An 18,597-nucleotide genomic window follows, 5' to 3' on the forward strand; every position below is an offset into this window, starting at 1 on the left:
GGCAGTAAAACTACAAGTTTGTTAATAAATTGAACAAATATTTAAAGGTGCAGACCCTAGTTTAAACCCGTAGAAAATGGACACTAAATTTTGTTAATTTACAAACCTGTAACTCATTTGGATAAAGTTACAATAGAGTGAAAGAAGAGTCTGTGACGTTAAAACCGGGAAATATCCTTAAAAATATATAGACTTGAATTCAAATAAATAACCGCTACTTCTCAGACGCACGTGCGTTTTTAAAAATATGAAAAATGCATTTTTATTTTGTATTAAACCAGAAACACTTCAGTTCTACGGAAATGCCGGGAGTTAGGGCATTCTTTGGGGCCATAGGCGTAGGCAGTTTGGCCTTAGGTTTTGTGTAGGGCCGGACCAATGTTTAGAATATGATTGGCAGACCCTTTTCCAAATTTAATATATTATATTATATATATATATTGTATACTTGTGCCAACTCTATAGCCTTTCCTCCTAACCTCCCATGGACTTAATGAATACTGTTTAATAAGTATTATTAATTTTAGACCAGCCCAGGCCGGACTCGGGATAGCCGTGTTCGAAACCCTAGTGGTATATGGACACGTTAAACAAGTTATTAAGCTAAGCATTATTTTTGATAACACATGGGTTGTTAACACACGTACGTTTGTTAATAATTTCAAGACATACGACTGGCTGGTCCTAGGTGATGACCAGATCATCAGTGCCATACAGCCAATGAAAAACAACACGGTGGAAATAGATTACACTGTGACATATAGTTAACCTGACGCTTAAGTTGGCTACAAGAGCAACGGCTGTAAATAACGTTTAGTTAGTTTTAAAAGATGTTAAAATGTGCTTAAAACCTGGTTTTTGAGGATATGTAAGAAATAGAATAATACATTCGTGTCCGTTAGATACCATTTATCTCACAATTCGTTTAAAAAGGTATCAAAACTCGCTTTTGCTCATTAGAAACATTTTAAAACAACTCGTTGTGAGATAAATGATATCTAACAGCCACTCGTGTATTATTCTCTATATATTATAACATGCCTGGCAGAGAACAATGAATGCTATTGTTGTTACATTGTACGTGATTTGAAGATCTGGGATGTAATTAAATACAACTGCACTGATGATTCAGTGTTTTTAATGCTAGGAGTGGATTTTCCATGTATATGTCTGCAAATGTTACACAAATGACCTAATTATAGCCGTATTGTTACTTGTAGATTGATACTACAAGTTTTCCATTGGTTCTATTTACATACTATTATCTGAATAAAGGCATATCATATCATAATTTAACCACAAAACGTTCAAATGGGCATAAGAAATCTAACTTGATATATGCCAGAAGTATAACGATATACCACCATTTAACATGTTCAGTGATTAATTGTGGTGGTAATCGTGTGGCTACTGAGCTAAAGCTAATCTGTATTATTCAGAAAACCAAAGAAATATAGTTCAGCTTGCCTAACCATTTTGTTTCACCAATTTCTTAAACTTACAGTATCAAATTTAAAAAAGGGGGGAAACTTAGGTGGGTTTTTTTTGGGTTTTTTTCAACAATGGGAATTTTGACATAGTTCAAAGATGTTAAAGTTTTGCCTGTATGTTGTTTACTTGACTATCTTAGCTATAAAAACATAAACATAGCTTCTGTTGTGAAATAAAATGTAAAACATTTGGAATTCATTCAGCGTTAAATCCTTGTTGTATTTTTTTGTATTCTCCATAATTGCTGGTGTTTTTCATGATATATAGTGTTACATATGCCTGATGTGCTGTTTGGTCCATTTTGAATTCATTCACAACCTTTGTATCATTTTGTTAATTTTTACCCATTAAGCTTTTGTGACCATGTGTTTTCAGTATACTTACCCAGAAAGTTGAATTGACTGTAGTATATAGACAGTAAATAAAGTGTGTATATAAATGTTTTTTGTTTTGTTTGTTTTTTGTTTGTGTTTTTTCATTCACGGATATAGGATTTAATTTGAGTGATATTAGGTTCAAATATATAGTGCTTTTAGCCATGCTATATATATATATATACATATTACTGAAAGGTTATGGGTTTATAAACCAGTAAGCTAAATCACAAAGTGGCAAACGGAGCCCCACATGCCACGGACTTTGTTACTTCAGATGTGGTGTACTGGCTGGAACGAGAAATAGCACAACCAATCTCACCGCAGGCGAGCGTTCTTCTAAAAAATATTAACTGCATTTGGTTTGGTGTTGTAACTAATTTCTACACTCACTTTAAATACAACTCTTTGTACTAATGTTCATTGGGTCTCTTCGCCAGTGGGGCGGAATTTAAAAGAACAAGAAAAGCAACGTGTACTTCCTGTATGATGGGCGCCGACAAGAGTAAAGATTCCAAGTCGGGAAAGGTTTTTGTCATTTAATTATTATTTATTTAGACTTTAGTCTGTTCCTGGTGTATCTGCAGCATATTTTTCGATATTTTGTTATATTAAATCCACATGAAGTGTGATAAAAATATAAAATTCTGGTAAAGTTTAAGTCGCTTTCCATCAAGTCAATCCATATGGCCTTGTTTTAAAAATAAATAAAGGGCCTGTCCCAATTTAGTTGCCATTGTTAAGATGTTGCAGACTAACAGAAACATTTTAATGACGTATATTGCATAATAAAAAAAAAAAATTCTGCATAAATTATCAGTGGCTGTATATTAAATGTGTTTCTGATCGTCTTATACCCAGAAAGCATGCGCCGATGTGGTGATGCACATGTTTACTCACATAAGCAAATCTGAGTCTCATGTAAGTACATATACCATCGACATCCCAAACTGCGTTCATCTAATGAAAAAACATGAATACAATATTTACAGAAATACTATTTTACATTTTTCAGCTACGATATGTAAAACAAGTTAAATTGCAATCAGTTAACGTGAAAAATCAACAATGTGTATATAAAACAAATCCATTCTAGTAAACAAACGTGAAGCACCCTCCAGTTCCCTTCTCTTTTTTTTGTTGCTTTTCAGTGTTTTTTTGTTTGTTTGTTTAAATGGTGGGGTGGGGGGGAGGCATGACCACCCTCCTTTAATTTTCACCCAGCGAGAACAAAGTATGTACAATTTAATGTCATCCATAGAACTATTTTCATGTCATGTTCACCGAAAACTTGGGCAGCTTCGTCTCAGAAGCACCCAGAGCTCGAACTTAACGACGGCAACTGCCGTCGGTTGGGGGCGTCACTGATGTGCCGTCGGTATAGCTTTTAACCGACGGCAAAATGTATAAACGTGTATGAACGTTATCTGCCAGTATTTAACACGGATGTTTGGGTCCTGATTGGAGTTAATTAGTGTTTAGGTTGTACCACGCAACGGAACTATATTTAGTCATGCGCATACCCTGTGCATGATTCCATTTATAATAAATTCTTGTTTATTGACATAAAAAAAAGAGAAAAGAAAGAAGGGTTTTATTTAACGACACACTCAACACATTTTATTTACGGTTATATGGCGTCAGACATATGGTTAAGGACCACACAGATTTTTTTAGAGGAAACCCGCTGTTGTCACATAGGCTACTCTTTTACGACAGGCCGCAAGGGATCTTTTATTTGCGCTTCCCACAGGCAGGATAGCACAAACCATGGCCTTTGTGGAACCAGTTATGGATCACTGGTCGGTGCAAGTGGTTTACACCTACCCATTGAGCCTTGCGGAGCACTCACTCAGGGTTTGGAGTCGGTATTTGGATTAAAAATTCCATGCCTCGACTGGGATCCGAACCCAGTACCTACCAGCCTGTAGACCAATGGCCTGCCACGACGCCACCGAGGCTGGTGTGTTTATTGACATAAATTCAAATAATTTGACTACATGTAGCCGACACAGAAAAACTACCTTTCAGTCAAGTTTATTTGCTGCAAAAGTCTGTTTTAAAAAATTACCATCGGCATACTCAAAATTGCCGTTGGTGGGCCCTTTCACCGACGGCAGTTTATTTTTTAATTGCCGTGGGTGATAAATTCTTAAGTTCTAGCCCTGAGCACCAGGTTCTGTTACGTGTTAGCTTACGCTAGTAGTCCATGATTCCATTTATAATAAATTCTTTATTGAAGTTCAGGGCATAAAATTTGGCACGAATGATTTTGTCGTTCGTCTGTCGGTTATGCAAAACCAATATCGACACGAACGACGGATTGTTCGTGCAAAAACTATAATCACTTGTCAGAAAATGTAAACTGACGTGTTTTGGCTAATATAACTATTTTTGGAATAAAATAATAAGAGAACGGGCCTAGCATTGCAGGTGTGAGAAAAAACAATGTATCCATTTGAACTCGACATCGCGGTCAATTACAAAGTCGGCACTGTCATTAGAAGTGTCAGTAACATTGAGTAACATAGTTGCACGTTCCCTTTGATCATTTCACTACGTGCGGAAAACAATACGCGGTTTGGAAATGAAAGCGTTTTATGAGTATTTATTAAACGTGACATCACCTTAGCCCAGCATTTAGTTATAAAGTTGTAAAATGTCAGGACCTAAATTAGGAAGAGAAAAAAACATATGTGAAGTTCTGTATATTTATTTACTTTTTGACACCTGTGTGGTTACGTTGAAATATATGCATTAATTATGAAACATGTATTGTAATGAAAACAAGTACAACCCTTGCTAAATCAATTTATTAAAATAGACATACACAGCGAAGAAAATAGTACGTTTAATAAGGGACTTTAAAATAACGAAGTGGAAATTAGAACATGATGAAACACTGTGTTGCAGCATTGATTGGATCGATCGAGGATTCGCAGAACTTCGGATCTTTCCATTCAGACCCGGAAGCTCAAAGCTTCCGGGAAATCCCCGTTTCGTTTCAGACTATTGTTGGCGCCAACAAGTACTCCCCTGTAACAGAACCGATGGGGTAGTGTGCTGAAATGTAAATGGCAGCTTTCAAGTTAGTCCCAGCATACGAAATAATAATAATAATTTAGTATTTATGATAAGAATTTGGAGAAAGCTACGAAAATCGCCCATTTTAGATTCTCATTTGATTACCGTTGCGGCGTTGCCGGTTAACCTTTTCATTTCTATCTAAACCACCGGAGAAAATTGTTTGTGCAAACACTAAAAGCACACGAACGACATATCGTTTGTCTGAAAAAAAACAAATCTTATGCCCTGGAAGTTTATTGATATAAATTGAAAAAATTTGACTACATGTACATACAGAAAAATAACCTTGCATTCACGTTTCAGGGCTAGCTCTGGGTGATCAGAAAATTTTGGCAAATTATGTCTTCATGTTAAATTTTTTTTTGTAGCAGCGCAGTTATTTTCTAGCAAAATATCAACTATTACATAAAATTATTATGCAAAATTGAGGTGTTCGAGATTAATTTTTTGGGTCAGTATCCCAGTTGGATACTAACATTTCAAAATCTGGTATCCCACCTGAGAATTTAGTATTATATGGCATCCCGGTGGGATACTGGGTTCTTGAAGTCTGGTATTCAAAATTAAATTCTGGTATCCCCGGGATATCAGGATACCGTTAATCTCGAACACTGAATTCGCCAATTGTTTTATAAATTCGCAATTGGTGAATTTGGCGAGTGCCTTAGCAGTAGCCCGGGGTGTTTTGGCTACCAATTTTTCACTCAGGCTACCAGATGTCTATACCTGGTAGTCCGCCGGGCTACTAGATTTTTTTTTGCACCTCCAGTTATTCTGCAATCAACAAGATACTTTAACACCTAAAAACCCATCTTAAAACAGCATTTAAACAAAAATAAACGATTTTGCATTTTTGTCTCCTTTTTAAAAACGTTATTAAAAATATGGGCTACCAAATTTACCGAGGGCTACCAGATTTCATAACCTGGAAGTCCGATGGGCTACCACTGAAAAACGTTACGGTCAAGGCCTGTATTTGTTGCATAAGTCAGCTTGAGAGAATTCCCTTTGGCATACTCAAAATTGTCGTTGGTGGCCTCTTTCACTGATGGCAATTTTTGTTTTTTAATTGCCATGGGTGATAAATTCTTAAGTTCCAGCCCTGATATATATATATGCATATTCCACAATTTAATTTTTATTTTTTTGCAAACTAAGGGAGCTAACTCTTCACAATCAATATAATCCAACATGGCAATCTAATTAAAATTAGCTCCACTATTACATGTGGATCTAAAGACAGCCAGTTGGAGCTCATGTTCACCAATCAAAACCTTACTTGCAGAATCCTGCCAGTGATTTAAAAATAATTTGAAAAGATTCCGAATTATCCTGAGGGTATACGACATGTTTCGTGTGAATTACGAATGCCGTAAAACATGTTTTATTTTATAAAATAAATAATTTGTAATGTAAAACTGAAGACTGATTTAGTTTTTTTTAATTTTATAAATAAATAAATAATTTGTAATGTAAATTTGAAGACCGATAACCCACCCCGTACGTATTGGTATTGTTCGCTGTACTGCGGCCACTAAAATAGACTCGCCCAATATTTTTAGAATTTGTATGCTCCCAAATAACGTTATCAAAGGCGAAGTGTAATTGGTCAATATTTAAATTATTATTTACAGACGAAATGTTACCTGGACATTGGGGACTACGCAGTGTTGTTAGTTTTAAATCACTGGCAGGATTCTGCAAGTAAGGTTTTGATTGGTGGACATGAGCTCCAACTGGCTGTCTTTAGATCCACATGTAATAGTGGAGCTAATTTTAATTAGATTGCCAACATGGCCCCCGTATAGTAACTATATAATAAGGAACAGTATCACATTGTGATTCACTTTGCATGTTTTAGAGGTTGCTACACAATTTTAAATATATAATAATACAGTGGTAGAAATTAGGAAATATTTTCACTGGCCCGGGGGACTAGTAGCTGAGGAAAGTTACTAGTCCCCAGGAAAAATCACTAGTCCCCTACCACCGCCACTTTATTATTGAAGCAGTTTGAGAAGATGAAATCAATATGGGATCTAGCAAGTTGTTCAAGGATTGAACACACATTACTGTGTTGCTTGTGCATTATCTTTAATGGTGCAAATATAATGGACATCCTGAATAAAATGAATAAAAGTGAAGATTCAAATGTGTTGTCATTTGTGGTTAGTTTTCTTATTTGTTTAATGGAGATTCCTTATTTAGAAGCCTTTGTCACAAGTTTCTGGCTAACAATACCTTTTAAAGTTACAGTCTCTGATTACCATATTATAACATGTACAAATATGAAATACAAACTCAAATGCACTTTTAAAAAAACTCGTGTGTGTTCACTATGAACAAATATTGTCAAAAGTATATGCCCGATTCGTCATCTCTGCCGCCATTGCTCAGCAAAGCACAAACGACAGCCTGTTGTCAGTTTCAGTTAACACATGCATTTGCCGATTTCAAATTGTAGGGTGCGTCTCAAAAAAATGAAATGAGAAATCTTGTGCTGTACGAAGAACGTTCGGTTGAGGATACGGTACTAGAGTCTTTCGTTAAAACCGGTTTGATCTTGACAATGTATTATCAACAATCGAACCTTCCTATTTCAGAATTAATATTTTATAAAGTGTTAGTAGAACTTTCAAAGTTTAGTTTGTATACTAGTAACACATTGATTATGTATATACAGTACACGAACCAACCATAGTGGCAATATCGGAGATCAGCTCGGCGGTTTCGGCGGTCTTGGAAAAAAAAAATGTTTCCAAACATTCGCCGATCGGCGGATCGACAATTTTTAAAAATATTTCTTTCAACAAGAATTACGCTTGCACTTCATCCAACGCGTAGAACTGTTCATTATGATTATATTGACCATGTTGACATGCACATTGTTATTAACAGCTTCAAGTCATAAAAGTGAAACACCAATTTTTTTAAAATAAATAAATTGTGAAACTGACTCACGTGCAACTTGCGTCAGCTGTGGAAGAATTCATTATATATGATGGGGATCAGTTTGATCAGTTTGACTTTTCGATGTGCCACCGATTTAAAAAAAGAAAGAAAAAATGGGGAGGGGGGTGGTTTGAGGGACGGATGTTTAAAACCAAATTGGCTATCAGACTATTTTGTTCCACACCAGTAACAACTTGCTGCGATTCTGCAAATTCGCACCGGTCACTTTGCTGCGAACCTGTGACCTCTTTATCTGTCGGTTGTTAACTGCCAATATGTTATAAATTTAATTAAAAAAAAAAAAAAAAAAAAACCTTGTATGCCGCAGCGTTGACATGTTTTAAAAGCAGAATTATTAAATTATTATCCTAAAACTTCTGTTATTGATATATTCCGATTGGCATCTTAAATCATTCACTCTATACTGACTATAATAAATTTTAAAACCAAAACACATGATGTACCTTCCTATTTCAGAATTAATATTTTATAAAGTGTTAGTAGAACTTTCAAAGTTTAGTTTGTATACTAGTAACACATTGATTATGTATATACATGTGTATTTTTAAAATAAAATATACTAAAGTAGACATTGAACGTTTTCACTTCTTAATTTTACGTGTGTTAAAATCGACAAATTCAAGGAAAGGAAATATTTTATTTAAGGACACACTTTTATTTTACGGTTATATGGTGTCGGACATATGGTTACGGACCACACAGCAGCAAGGGATCTTTTATATACCTGCTGATGGGGATCAATCCTAGACTGACCGCACATTTCCAAAAAACACCTTTTTAGGTCTAAGTAATGAATAACAATAACATATAGTCTTGAAAAATGTTACGTAAATCGAACACAACACCCTCTTCCTTTACCCCAAGAGCGTTACATAATTAGTAACACCCTCTTACATGTAATGTGTATGCCAACCGCTGGCCACTGTCAAAAGTTCAAGGCAAATCCCCTACCGACCCCTGGAAAGGTGTTGTATCACACCTCTATAGATATAAATATGTTTTGGAGATATGAAACGACCCCTTGATCAAGACAGTTAAATTTGTTCAAAATCACGTGAAAAGCTCAGCGCCTGCGCAAATCACGTAAAGTCCCAGTTCTACTGGCGTCCCGCTAAATGAAGAACAACAAAGCTGGCCAATGTGTTTGTAGTTGACCTAGATAATGTAGATAAGCGAGCACTGCAAAACTATAGTGATTTGGTGGACCTTTTATGTACCAAACAGAACTGAATCATCTATTCTATATGCTTAAATAATAAAAAATATTCCAGGGACTGCAGCTTTAAAAGCTCATAATTACATATGATAAACATTACAGTAAAATACACCACCTTGGTCTTCATTCAGGAAATGTTTTTGTTTTTTTAATTACACCCCCACCCCACCCCACCCCACCCCCAAGGTGGCAGCAAAGGGTGGGGTGTTTACAAGAAAAAGTTATAGCAATTATAATATTAAATTAATTCATACAACTCATGAATTATTTTATTCTGGCCTAATACACTCGGATGTCGGAGTTACATTATTATAAAGCAACGTCTGAAAAGTTGGGGGGGGGGGGGGGGCGCACACGCTTCCTACATTAGTAAAATACATCTACAGTTTGTATGTTTCACTGGCAAAATAGTTTGACTGTTCACATCATGAATCGGAGTCACAACTGCCCAGTATTACTCGCCCGGATGACTAGCGCAATTTAAATTGTACTTGCCCCATGGATTTCTACTCGCTTGGGGCGAGGAGGCGAGAGTTAGCTTCTATCCCTGATAATAGTTACTAATTGATTTTTAGTCAATTAACGACTGGTGTTAGAATCAGCATTTTTAAAACCCAATCTTACATACAGTGTATGTATACATCTACACGATTGCATTCTTGAGTGTTTTTGTGTTTCAGACTGAAGACGTGAAGATAGACAAGTGGGATACGTCGGCTCTCAAGAATGCTCTAGATGATGCTGCTAAAAAGGTGTGCAGTTCAGGCTTCAAACATAACCAAGTGGTCTTGATCCCAGAAAGCGTGCAATGTTCAGCAGGCATCCAAAATGGATCAGAACACACTAATGTTAAAGGCTGTAATGTGCTTCTGACTACTGAAGACAGTTCACAGTTTGTTAATCTTTACAGTATTACTCCAATTATTTAATATTTTCTGTTAAGTTTTAAAAACCACAGGGATGTTTTGATAATGGGATCCAGGATTTCTACCCACTGGAGTGGGACTACCATAATCCAGAAGCCCTGATTTGTCCTAAGTCATCTTTTCTGCATTGCTGTTTAATTTACTTTAAAAGGTACACTATAACAGGGGGCGGATCTTAACATTTGTTTTTAATTCCCAGAGTCTTGATACGGTATTATTAGTTCTTGTTGCCCATTACAGGTCCTGCTCGACACCTATGGCTACAAGGAATCTCACAAGCTGGTCGACTGTCGGCTTTTCATCTGTACTATTGCCGTTGGATTCGCTACATTTGCTCTCATCTGGGACTACCTGAGGCCTTTCCCCGAATCTCGCCCAGTGCTCATCACCTGTGTGTGTTGTCGTATCCTTTATAATAATATACGTTTTTGTCTTGCCTTTATGAAGCAGAAGAAGAAGGAGTGTGAGCAGTGGATGTGTGTGTGTTTTGCATCACCTATTTTTCATTTGTTTCCTCAAAGGCCATGTCACCGGCCTTGGTGGCGTCGTGGTAGGCCATCGGTCTACAGGCTGGTAGGTACTGTGTTCAGATCCCAGTCGAGGCATGGGATTTTTAATCCAGATACCAACTCCAAACCCTGAGTGAGTGCTCCGCAAGGCTCAATGGGTAGGTGTAAACCACTTGCACCGACCAGTGATCCATAACTGGTTCAACAAAGGCCATTGTTTGTGGTATCCTGCCTGTGGGAAGCGCAAATAAAAGATCCCTTGCTGCTAATCGGAAGAGTAGCCCATGTACTGGCAACAACAGTTTTCCTCTCAAAATCTGTGTGGTCCTTAACCATATGTCTGACGCCATATAACCGTAAATAAAATGTGTTGAGTGCATCGTTAAATAAAACATTTCTTTCTTTCAAAGGCCATGTCAATTTTTATTTATTATTTTGAAAACAAAATTCTCAATTTTAATATACAAATTCTGAACTTTGCATCATTTTGCATATATATGTATTTTAAACTATTATTTTAACATCATTTAATATAGTGCTCAGCTAAGTGGAATAAAATACAAATAGTATTATATTTGTCAATTGTCTTACTTTTATGTTTGTAAAATTAACTAAGAGTCCCACTGAATTCACAAGATCAGATTCATGGTCATGCTAAATATTCTAAATGTTTATTTTTTTTCAATTTATTTTTTGTCTCAACATTATCCATAATTCAGGACTCACTCTGTACATGGCCAAATTAGCCAACTGCTAATTTTTATTCAAAGTGGCTACAACACTTATTTTTTGGCTGATGAAATATTTCTTAAATTAAGCACATTTTAATAATTTTTAAGGAAATACTCGACATACATGTACATATCTAAACGTTGGCTAAACCAAAAATTATTCCAATGTGAGCCCTGATAATTATGTCCATACGACTGGTTATGAAAGGCTGTGGTATGTGCTGTCCTGTGTGCGATGGTGCATACAAAAGATCCTTGCTACTAATGGAAAAATGTAGACTCTTTCCTCTCTGACATATGTCACAATTATCAAATGTTTGACATCCAGTAGCCGATGATTAATAAATCAATATGCTCTAGTGGTGTCATTAAAAAATTTTTTTTTTACCTTTAACTTTCAAAGCTGTTTACACTGTTTTATTGGCATTTTTGTTGATGTTAATAGTGAATAACTTTGGCACGCAGTGTCCAATGTGTTTTTCATGATAGGATATCAGTATTTTCATTCTTTCATTTCTTAAATCTTGAGCCCATCCTTCAGTTGTTTATTTCCTTAGCTTTAAGTTATTTTGTTTTAATGGGCGTCCTAACGGTGTACACAACCTACTGTGAGAAGGGATTTTTCCTGGTGGCTCTGGAGAAGGATAAAACGGGGGTTGATCCAGATAATGTATGGCACTTATCATCATATCTAAAGAAGTGAGTATTCAGCAGATAATGTATGGCACTTATCATCGTATCTAAAGAAGTGAGTATTCAACAGATAATGTATGGCACTTATCATCGTATCTAAAGAAGTGAGTATTCAACAGATAATGTATGGCACTTATCATCATATCTAAAGAAGTGAGTATTCAGCAGATAATGTATGGCACTTATCAAGTCTAAAGAAGTGAGTTCAGCAGATAATGTATGGCACTTATGAAGTCTAAAGAAGTGAGTATTCAGCAGATAATGTATGGCACTTATCAAGTCTAAAGAAGTGAGTATTCAGCAGATAATGTATGGCACTTATCAAGTCTAAAGAAGTGAGTATTCAGCAGATAATGTATGGCACTTATCACTAGTCAAGTGAACAAAAGGAAAAAACACACATACACATGTACATGTACAGTGTTTCTGCTAGAAATAATTTTTGGGGTATGGCGCTATGGAATTGAATGCAACCACAATCAGCAGGGGTATGGTGGGCCTCCCCCAGATGAAATTGGGTTAAGTTAAGGGTTAAGAAAATCATACAGTAATGATAAAGAGTAAATAATTTTGTCAAAAGGTTAATTTAGAAAAATGAAATCTGCTAAACAATTTTAGGTATGGTACCCTACCCGTATTACCCTCTGGCAGAAACCCTGATGTAGATGTTAACCCTCCCCTTTCTTAAAATCCGACATGTAGATCCATCCCTTTTATAGTGTTAACGTTTTAAACAGCCGTGAAGAAAAGAAGACTTGAGACAAATGCAGATGTTGTATAATCGGTCATACATTAGATTTGGAGTCTGGTTATGTCAAAGAATACTGTTAGAATCAAGTCTTCATTGGTGCCCATCGGTCTACAGGCTGGTAGGTACTGGGTTCAGATCCCAGTCGAGGCATGGGATTTTTAATCCAGATACCGACTCCAAACCCTGAGTGAGTGCTCCGAAAGGCTCAGTCGGTCGGTGTAAACCACTTGCACCGACCAGTGATCCATAACTGGTTCAACAAAGGCCATGGTTTGTGCTATCCTGCCTGTGGGAAACGCAAATAAAAGGTCCCTTGCTGCCTGTCTTAAAAGAGTAGCCTATGTGGCGACATCGGGTTTCCTCTAAAAAAGTGTCATAATGACCATATATTTGACGTCCAATAGCCGATGATAAGATAAAAAATCAATGTGCTCTAGTGGCGTCGTTAAATAAAACAAACTTTACTCTTTTTTTCATTGGTGCCCCAAAGTTTGTCAGCTACAAAATTCTAAAAGTTAAATAGTAATTGAATTATATCATTATCAAATAAGTTTGTCAGCTACGAAATTCTAAAAGTTAAATAGTAATTGAATTATATCACGAAATTCTAAAGTTAAATTCTAGTTAAATAGTAATTGAATTATATTATTATCAAATAAGTTTGTCAGCTACGAAATTCTAAAAGTTAAATAGTAATTGAATTATATCATTATCAAATAAGGGGTAAGATTTAGCTCGGTCAATTGAGCACTCATCCGAGCCGCAAGTTTGAACCACCTCGATGGATCCATTCAATTGATTGGGGTTTTTCTTCTTCCGGCCAGTGCACCACAACTGGTCAAAGACTGTGGTATGTGCTTTCCTGTCTGTGGGAAAGTGCATATAAAAGATCCCTTGCTGTATTAGAAACAAATGTAGCAGGTTTCGTTTGATGACTGTTAGTCAGAATTACGAAATGATTTGACATCCAGTAGCCAATGATTAATTAATTGGTGTGCTGTTTTGATGTCATTAAACAAACTTTAAGGTTAACATTATCAAATAACGGTGCTACATATATATATATATATATCCTTTGTATGTAGCAGTCAACTAAATTTGTAATGAAAAGATATTGATTTTATATTTCATGTCCCATTAGTTGTATCATACATGTAGCTGTGTTATTCTGTTTTTCAGGTATGATGACATTTACCATTTAACCATGTCCTATATGGATGGGAAAACCAAGAAGACCACCAGTGCTGAAGTATCTAAATCGGTTGCACAGTTCTTTGACGAAAAGGGTTATCTTTGCACAGAGAACTTCAGTCCAGTTGTTGTCAGTTTGAGGTCCACCATCACCAAAGAGAAAAAGGAAAAATAAATCTTACATTTATGATGATATGACTGGTTTGTGTCTGTGTGTACATGTAATTAAATATATATAACATGTTGTACTTCATCAAATTTGTAAACTAATCATTCTTGTAGCCAGGGTTTCGACAAATACCCTAGCCCTTGGTTCCAGCTAGTGAATTTTTAGTCTAGACCAGTGGAAATTATCAATTGTATTACTATAATACATAGGACACTAGCCAGAGATTCTGTGAGAGTTAGTGACTTTCTAAAACATTTGTCGAACACTGTCAAAGATGTATAATAAAATAAAATAAAGTTTAGCAGTTTGTAAAATGTGTATTTTACAAAAGAAAAGTCATGACTTTCAAAGTCTAATGAGATGCTGGAGTTAATTTTTGCATCATTTGTCATTATAAGTAAGATATTCAAATCAAAATAAATGCGTAACCATCACATCATTGAATGTAGCTTGTATTTTAATGTGCATAGAGATTATTAAACGAGCTTGTGTGTTGTACTGATTTTACAAAACGAGTCGGGATTTTGGTATTGCCCTAGCGAGAGTGAGGGTAATACATGAATCCTGACACGAGTTTCATAAAATCAGTACGACTCACACGCGAGGAGTAATTTCTTTATTATCCATATTATTGTTGTTGTTTTCTTTATGAATAACAAGACCCAACTCAAAATGTTTCAGCCACAACTAGAAGGAGACTGGAGAAGCAACATCATGTTGTGACATCGCTTCCCAAAATTATGTCATAACACTTGTTATTACACGTGTGCTTTGTATGATTATTATTAACTTGGTTATGTTGAACCATGTGGATAATAAAATGCAGTAGTACCAAATTGCTAAACTTTTTTTGTCTTAGTATATTTGATTCCATAGTATCGTTGCAACAATAGTATATTCTAAAACCATTCAAAGAATTTTGCCTGTGAAGCTTCACTTTTTATGTTACTCAATCAAAATGTCGAATATTTCTATTTTATACACTTAAATGTATACATATATTTAACAGTATTTCCTTTTGTCGTTTATATAGAACTTGGAGATTAGAAGAGAGAAAAATCTTTTAACAAAAGTTGGACATCCCGATGAGTAATAAATCAATGTGCTCTAGTGGTGTTATTAAACAAAATACAGTTTAACTTTAGAAGAGATATACCATGCATTTATTGATCTGTTTTATGGTGTGTGTTTTTTAACTTGCTTTAGATCATTCATCGGACTTCTAATACGTATAAGATGTCACCATTTAAATTTCCAAGATGCCAAGAACATTAAATATATTTGTTTAAAATTCATTTGAACAGCAAAGCCTTTTTAACAATAACAGCCCTTGAAATTTGCAACTGCATTCAGCAGTCCTGTCACACACAAAAAAGAGTGTTTTGTGTTTAACGACACCACTAGAGCACATTGATGTATTAATCATTGGCTGTTGGATGTCAAAATCTGTTACAAAATGTTTCTGCAGTGGTACTAAATTGGTGATGATCTAAATTTGCAAGGGCTGCAATAGGATGACATATAGATACAGTGCAAACTCCATATCCATTGCTAACTGATGAGTCATTGCAGATACACCTGACGATTATTAGTCATCACACTTGCCTGTTTTTCACATTCCTGTACATATGATGCTTGAAGTTACTATGTGTGTATGGACATAATTTGTACTAAAATTCTCACTTCAATTTTGACGTTTTGAAAGCAGTCAGACATGTATGGTTGTTGTTTTTTCTTGGAGTTTGTTTTTGTGAAGAAAGTTTGAAATAAATTGACATACTCAAAACAAACATGCTTGAGAAATTTCATCACTTCCAACAAATATATATTTTAGTGTTCAACTCCTGTGGGTTTGCTCCAAAACTATTTCTATCTTTAGAATTTGTATTACTTAACTGTATTTTCTTGAAACTTGGCCAATGTAAGCAAAGATTAATAGCAAAATATTAAATTCTGTAACCTGTCTAGAAATTTCCTAAATTGACAGCAGCATATTTTATGTTATATATTTATTTATTTTCTGACATTTAGCTTTGCTGGCTACCTTCTTCAAGTAAACAAGTTAAGAATGCTAATAACAGAAAACGTGTAACTACACTGTATTAGTATTACTAGACTAAGTATCAAACTTGTTCCTGTCCAAACTGGTATTTGTTTGTAGTTTGATGTCGGTACATTGTATTTGGTGCAGATTTACGTTTGTATGTGTGTGTACGAATTGGTCACCAACACACATTCTGATATTGTCAGCTTTTCTGGGTTTGAAAATTGACAATTGCTTAGTCGCCGGATATGGCTTTTATAGTTAACGGCAAATACATATTGTATTAATGTTAGCCATTATCGGTTTCCAATATATTTTAACTAATGAAAATGTATAATTGAAACTTTGATGAGGGCCACCGTGGCTTTTAAGTTTTTAAGTTTCAACCTTGCTTTTCTGACTGCCTAATTACATTGCTCAAAGGTTCAAAGGTTTGCTACAGTTCTGTTTTGTGAAGAACGTTCGATCATATTGTTTCAGCGCAAATGAATTCAGTGTCTGTGTAGAATGGATGGATTTTATTGTTTTATGCACAAAATTGCAGTGCTCGAAATTAATATTGGCACCAATGGTAATTGCCATAGCTGCGATGTCATAGTAAAAAACACCATTGTGTATTGTGTAACAATGTTATTGTTTGTTCTGGATCCACTATACTGCTAACAAACTTTTGGTTCTTCAGGGCACCACTAACCCAATTACAATTTCACAACGTTCTCTACAAGGAACATTTTGTTCAGTATCGCCTTGCAATTTGCTACACATATTCAATGAATTTTGAAACATTAAACAGTAGTTGCTAATCAATATTCAATTGACTAGAAATATTGCTACCGGTAATAAAAAATTTGAAGACAAAATGTTCCCTGTTGTATACGATGTCAGTACTGTGTACATATTGTAGGTGTGTGTGTATTGATCTCACTGTAGGACTAAGTGTGATTGATACTTGTTTACTAGTAGTCTTCACTAAAATCAGGGCACAATATTCCATCATTCTCTTTGTGTGTTGATTACACAACTTTAAATTCACACAAACTGGCAATCAGGTTGCAAACTGGCAATCATTTTATGTGATGAACCGTTACATTCTAAAATGTAAAAACAAATGTACAAACTTTACATTCACCGGACTTTTATTTGTGGATTCTAAAAATCCATGTACCCATATTCCCCCAAAAAAGTTCTAGACAGACTTGTGGGACAAATGATACATAGCTAAAAAAACAAAAAAACAAAAACAAAACAGAAATAAAAACACTTATTGCCTCATAAAATCTGTTCACAACGCATCTGAAGCACACATGTGTTATGGTCAGGTAACTTGGTGGTTATTCTTAAAGTCCAAACTATTGCCACCTCTGCCCCCTTCCCCCGATCACAAAAACCAAATAACATTGTATGTGTTGTTGTCCTTGTTAAAATGGTACAATTACTTTAAAGTATCGGTGGTCATAATCTGTCACTGCTGTTCATGTTGTAGAGAGCTTGTTGATTGTAATGTGTGTAAATATCTTTAATTAATATCAATTCATGAATGAGTACATCTTCTTAGCCTGTTGGTACTGGGTTATTTCCCTTTGATTGAATTGGTCTAGGCACTGTATTGATGTGCAGTAACTGGCCTCGGTGGTGTCATGGTTAAGCCATCGGCCATAAGCCTGGTAGGTACATAGTTCGCAGCCCGGTACCGGCTCCCACCCAGAGCGAGCTTTAACGACTCAGTAGTTAGGTGTAAGTAGTTAGGTGTAAGACCATTACACCCTCCTCTCTCTCACTAATCACTAATAATTAACAACTAACCCACTGTCCTGGGCAGACAGCCCAGATAACTTGAGGTGTGTGCCCAGGACAGCGTGCTTGAACCTTAATTGGATACAATCACGGAAATACAAAGAAAGATGTGCAGTAGTGTTTTAGGTATGGCAGTACTAAGTACTAGTATTAGAGTCATAATAGAAACAAAATATAAATAGTGTTTACGGGACTGACCTGAGTTTGCTGTCATTGTCACATACGGGTACGGGCTCCCATTTTTGATGGGGGACAGGTTGGCTTTTGTCCGAATTAAATGAAAATGCCAGAATTTATTCATATTTTCATCACTACCAAACCGCTATATAGGGTTGCAAATGAATCACTACACAACATTTCTGCCCGAATATCTCTATAATTTTTTACCAGAATTTAAGGTTTTGCTCCAGCTTAATGTAACATCTTTTCCGACTGATGTGTTCCTTTTAACGATTAAAATTACACTTTAAATAAATTATCTTTGTTAAAATATCAGTGTGTCTACATGTATAGCCAGTGTATTTTTGATAGTCCTAGTCCTAATGTTTGTAGTTGCTTAAACATTTTTTTTATTTTCCTAATGTATATTTACTCGTACGGACGAGAATGTCACGTTGAATATACGTAAATCAATATTCTAAATACATT

The 18,597-nt window shown here is 35.6% G+C and overlaps 1 protein-coding gene across 1 annotated transcript; it reads left to right on the forward strand.

The window, feature by feature from the left end:
• The first annotated feature begins 2,307 nt into the window (after nucleotides 1-2,307).
• LOC121367790 (probable signal peptidase complex subunit 2) lies at nucleotides 2,308-14,735 on the forward strand. The gene is made up of 5 exons (XM_041492164.1): nucleotides 2,308-2,393; nucleotides 9,822-9,893; nucleotides 10,308-10,464; nucleotides 11,865-12,006; nucleotides 13,931-14,735. The coding sequence occupies exons 1-5, from the start codon at nucleotides 2,352-2,354 to the stop codon at nucleotides 14,115-14,117; spliced, it is 600 nt and encodes a 199-aa protein (XP_041348098.1). The 5' UTR covers nucleotides 2,308-2,351; the 3' UTR covers nucleotides 14,118-14,735.
• The last annotated feature ends 3,862 nt before the right edge of the window (nucleotides 14,736-18,597 follow it).

Source organism: Gigantopelta aegis, chromosome 1 (assembly GCF_016097555.1).
Source record: "Gigantopelta aegis isolate Gae_Host chromosome 1, Gae_host_genome, whole genome shotgun sequence".
Lineage (NCBI taxonomy): Eukaryota > Metazoa > Mollusca > Gastropoda > Neomphalida > Peltospiridae > Gigantopelta > Gigantopelta aegis.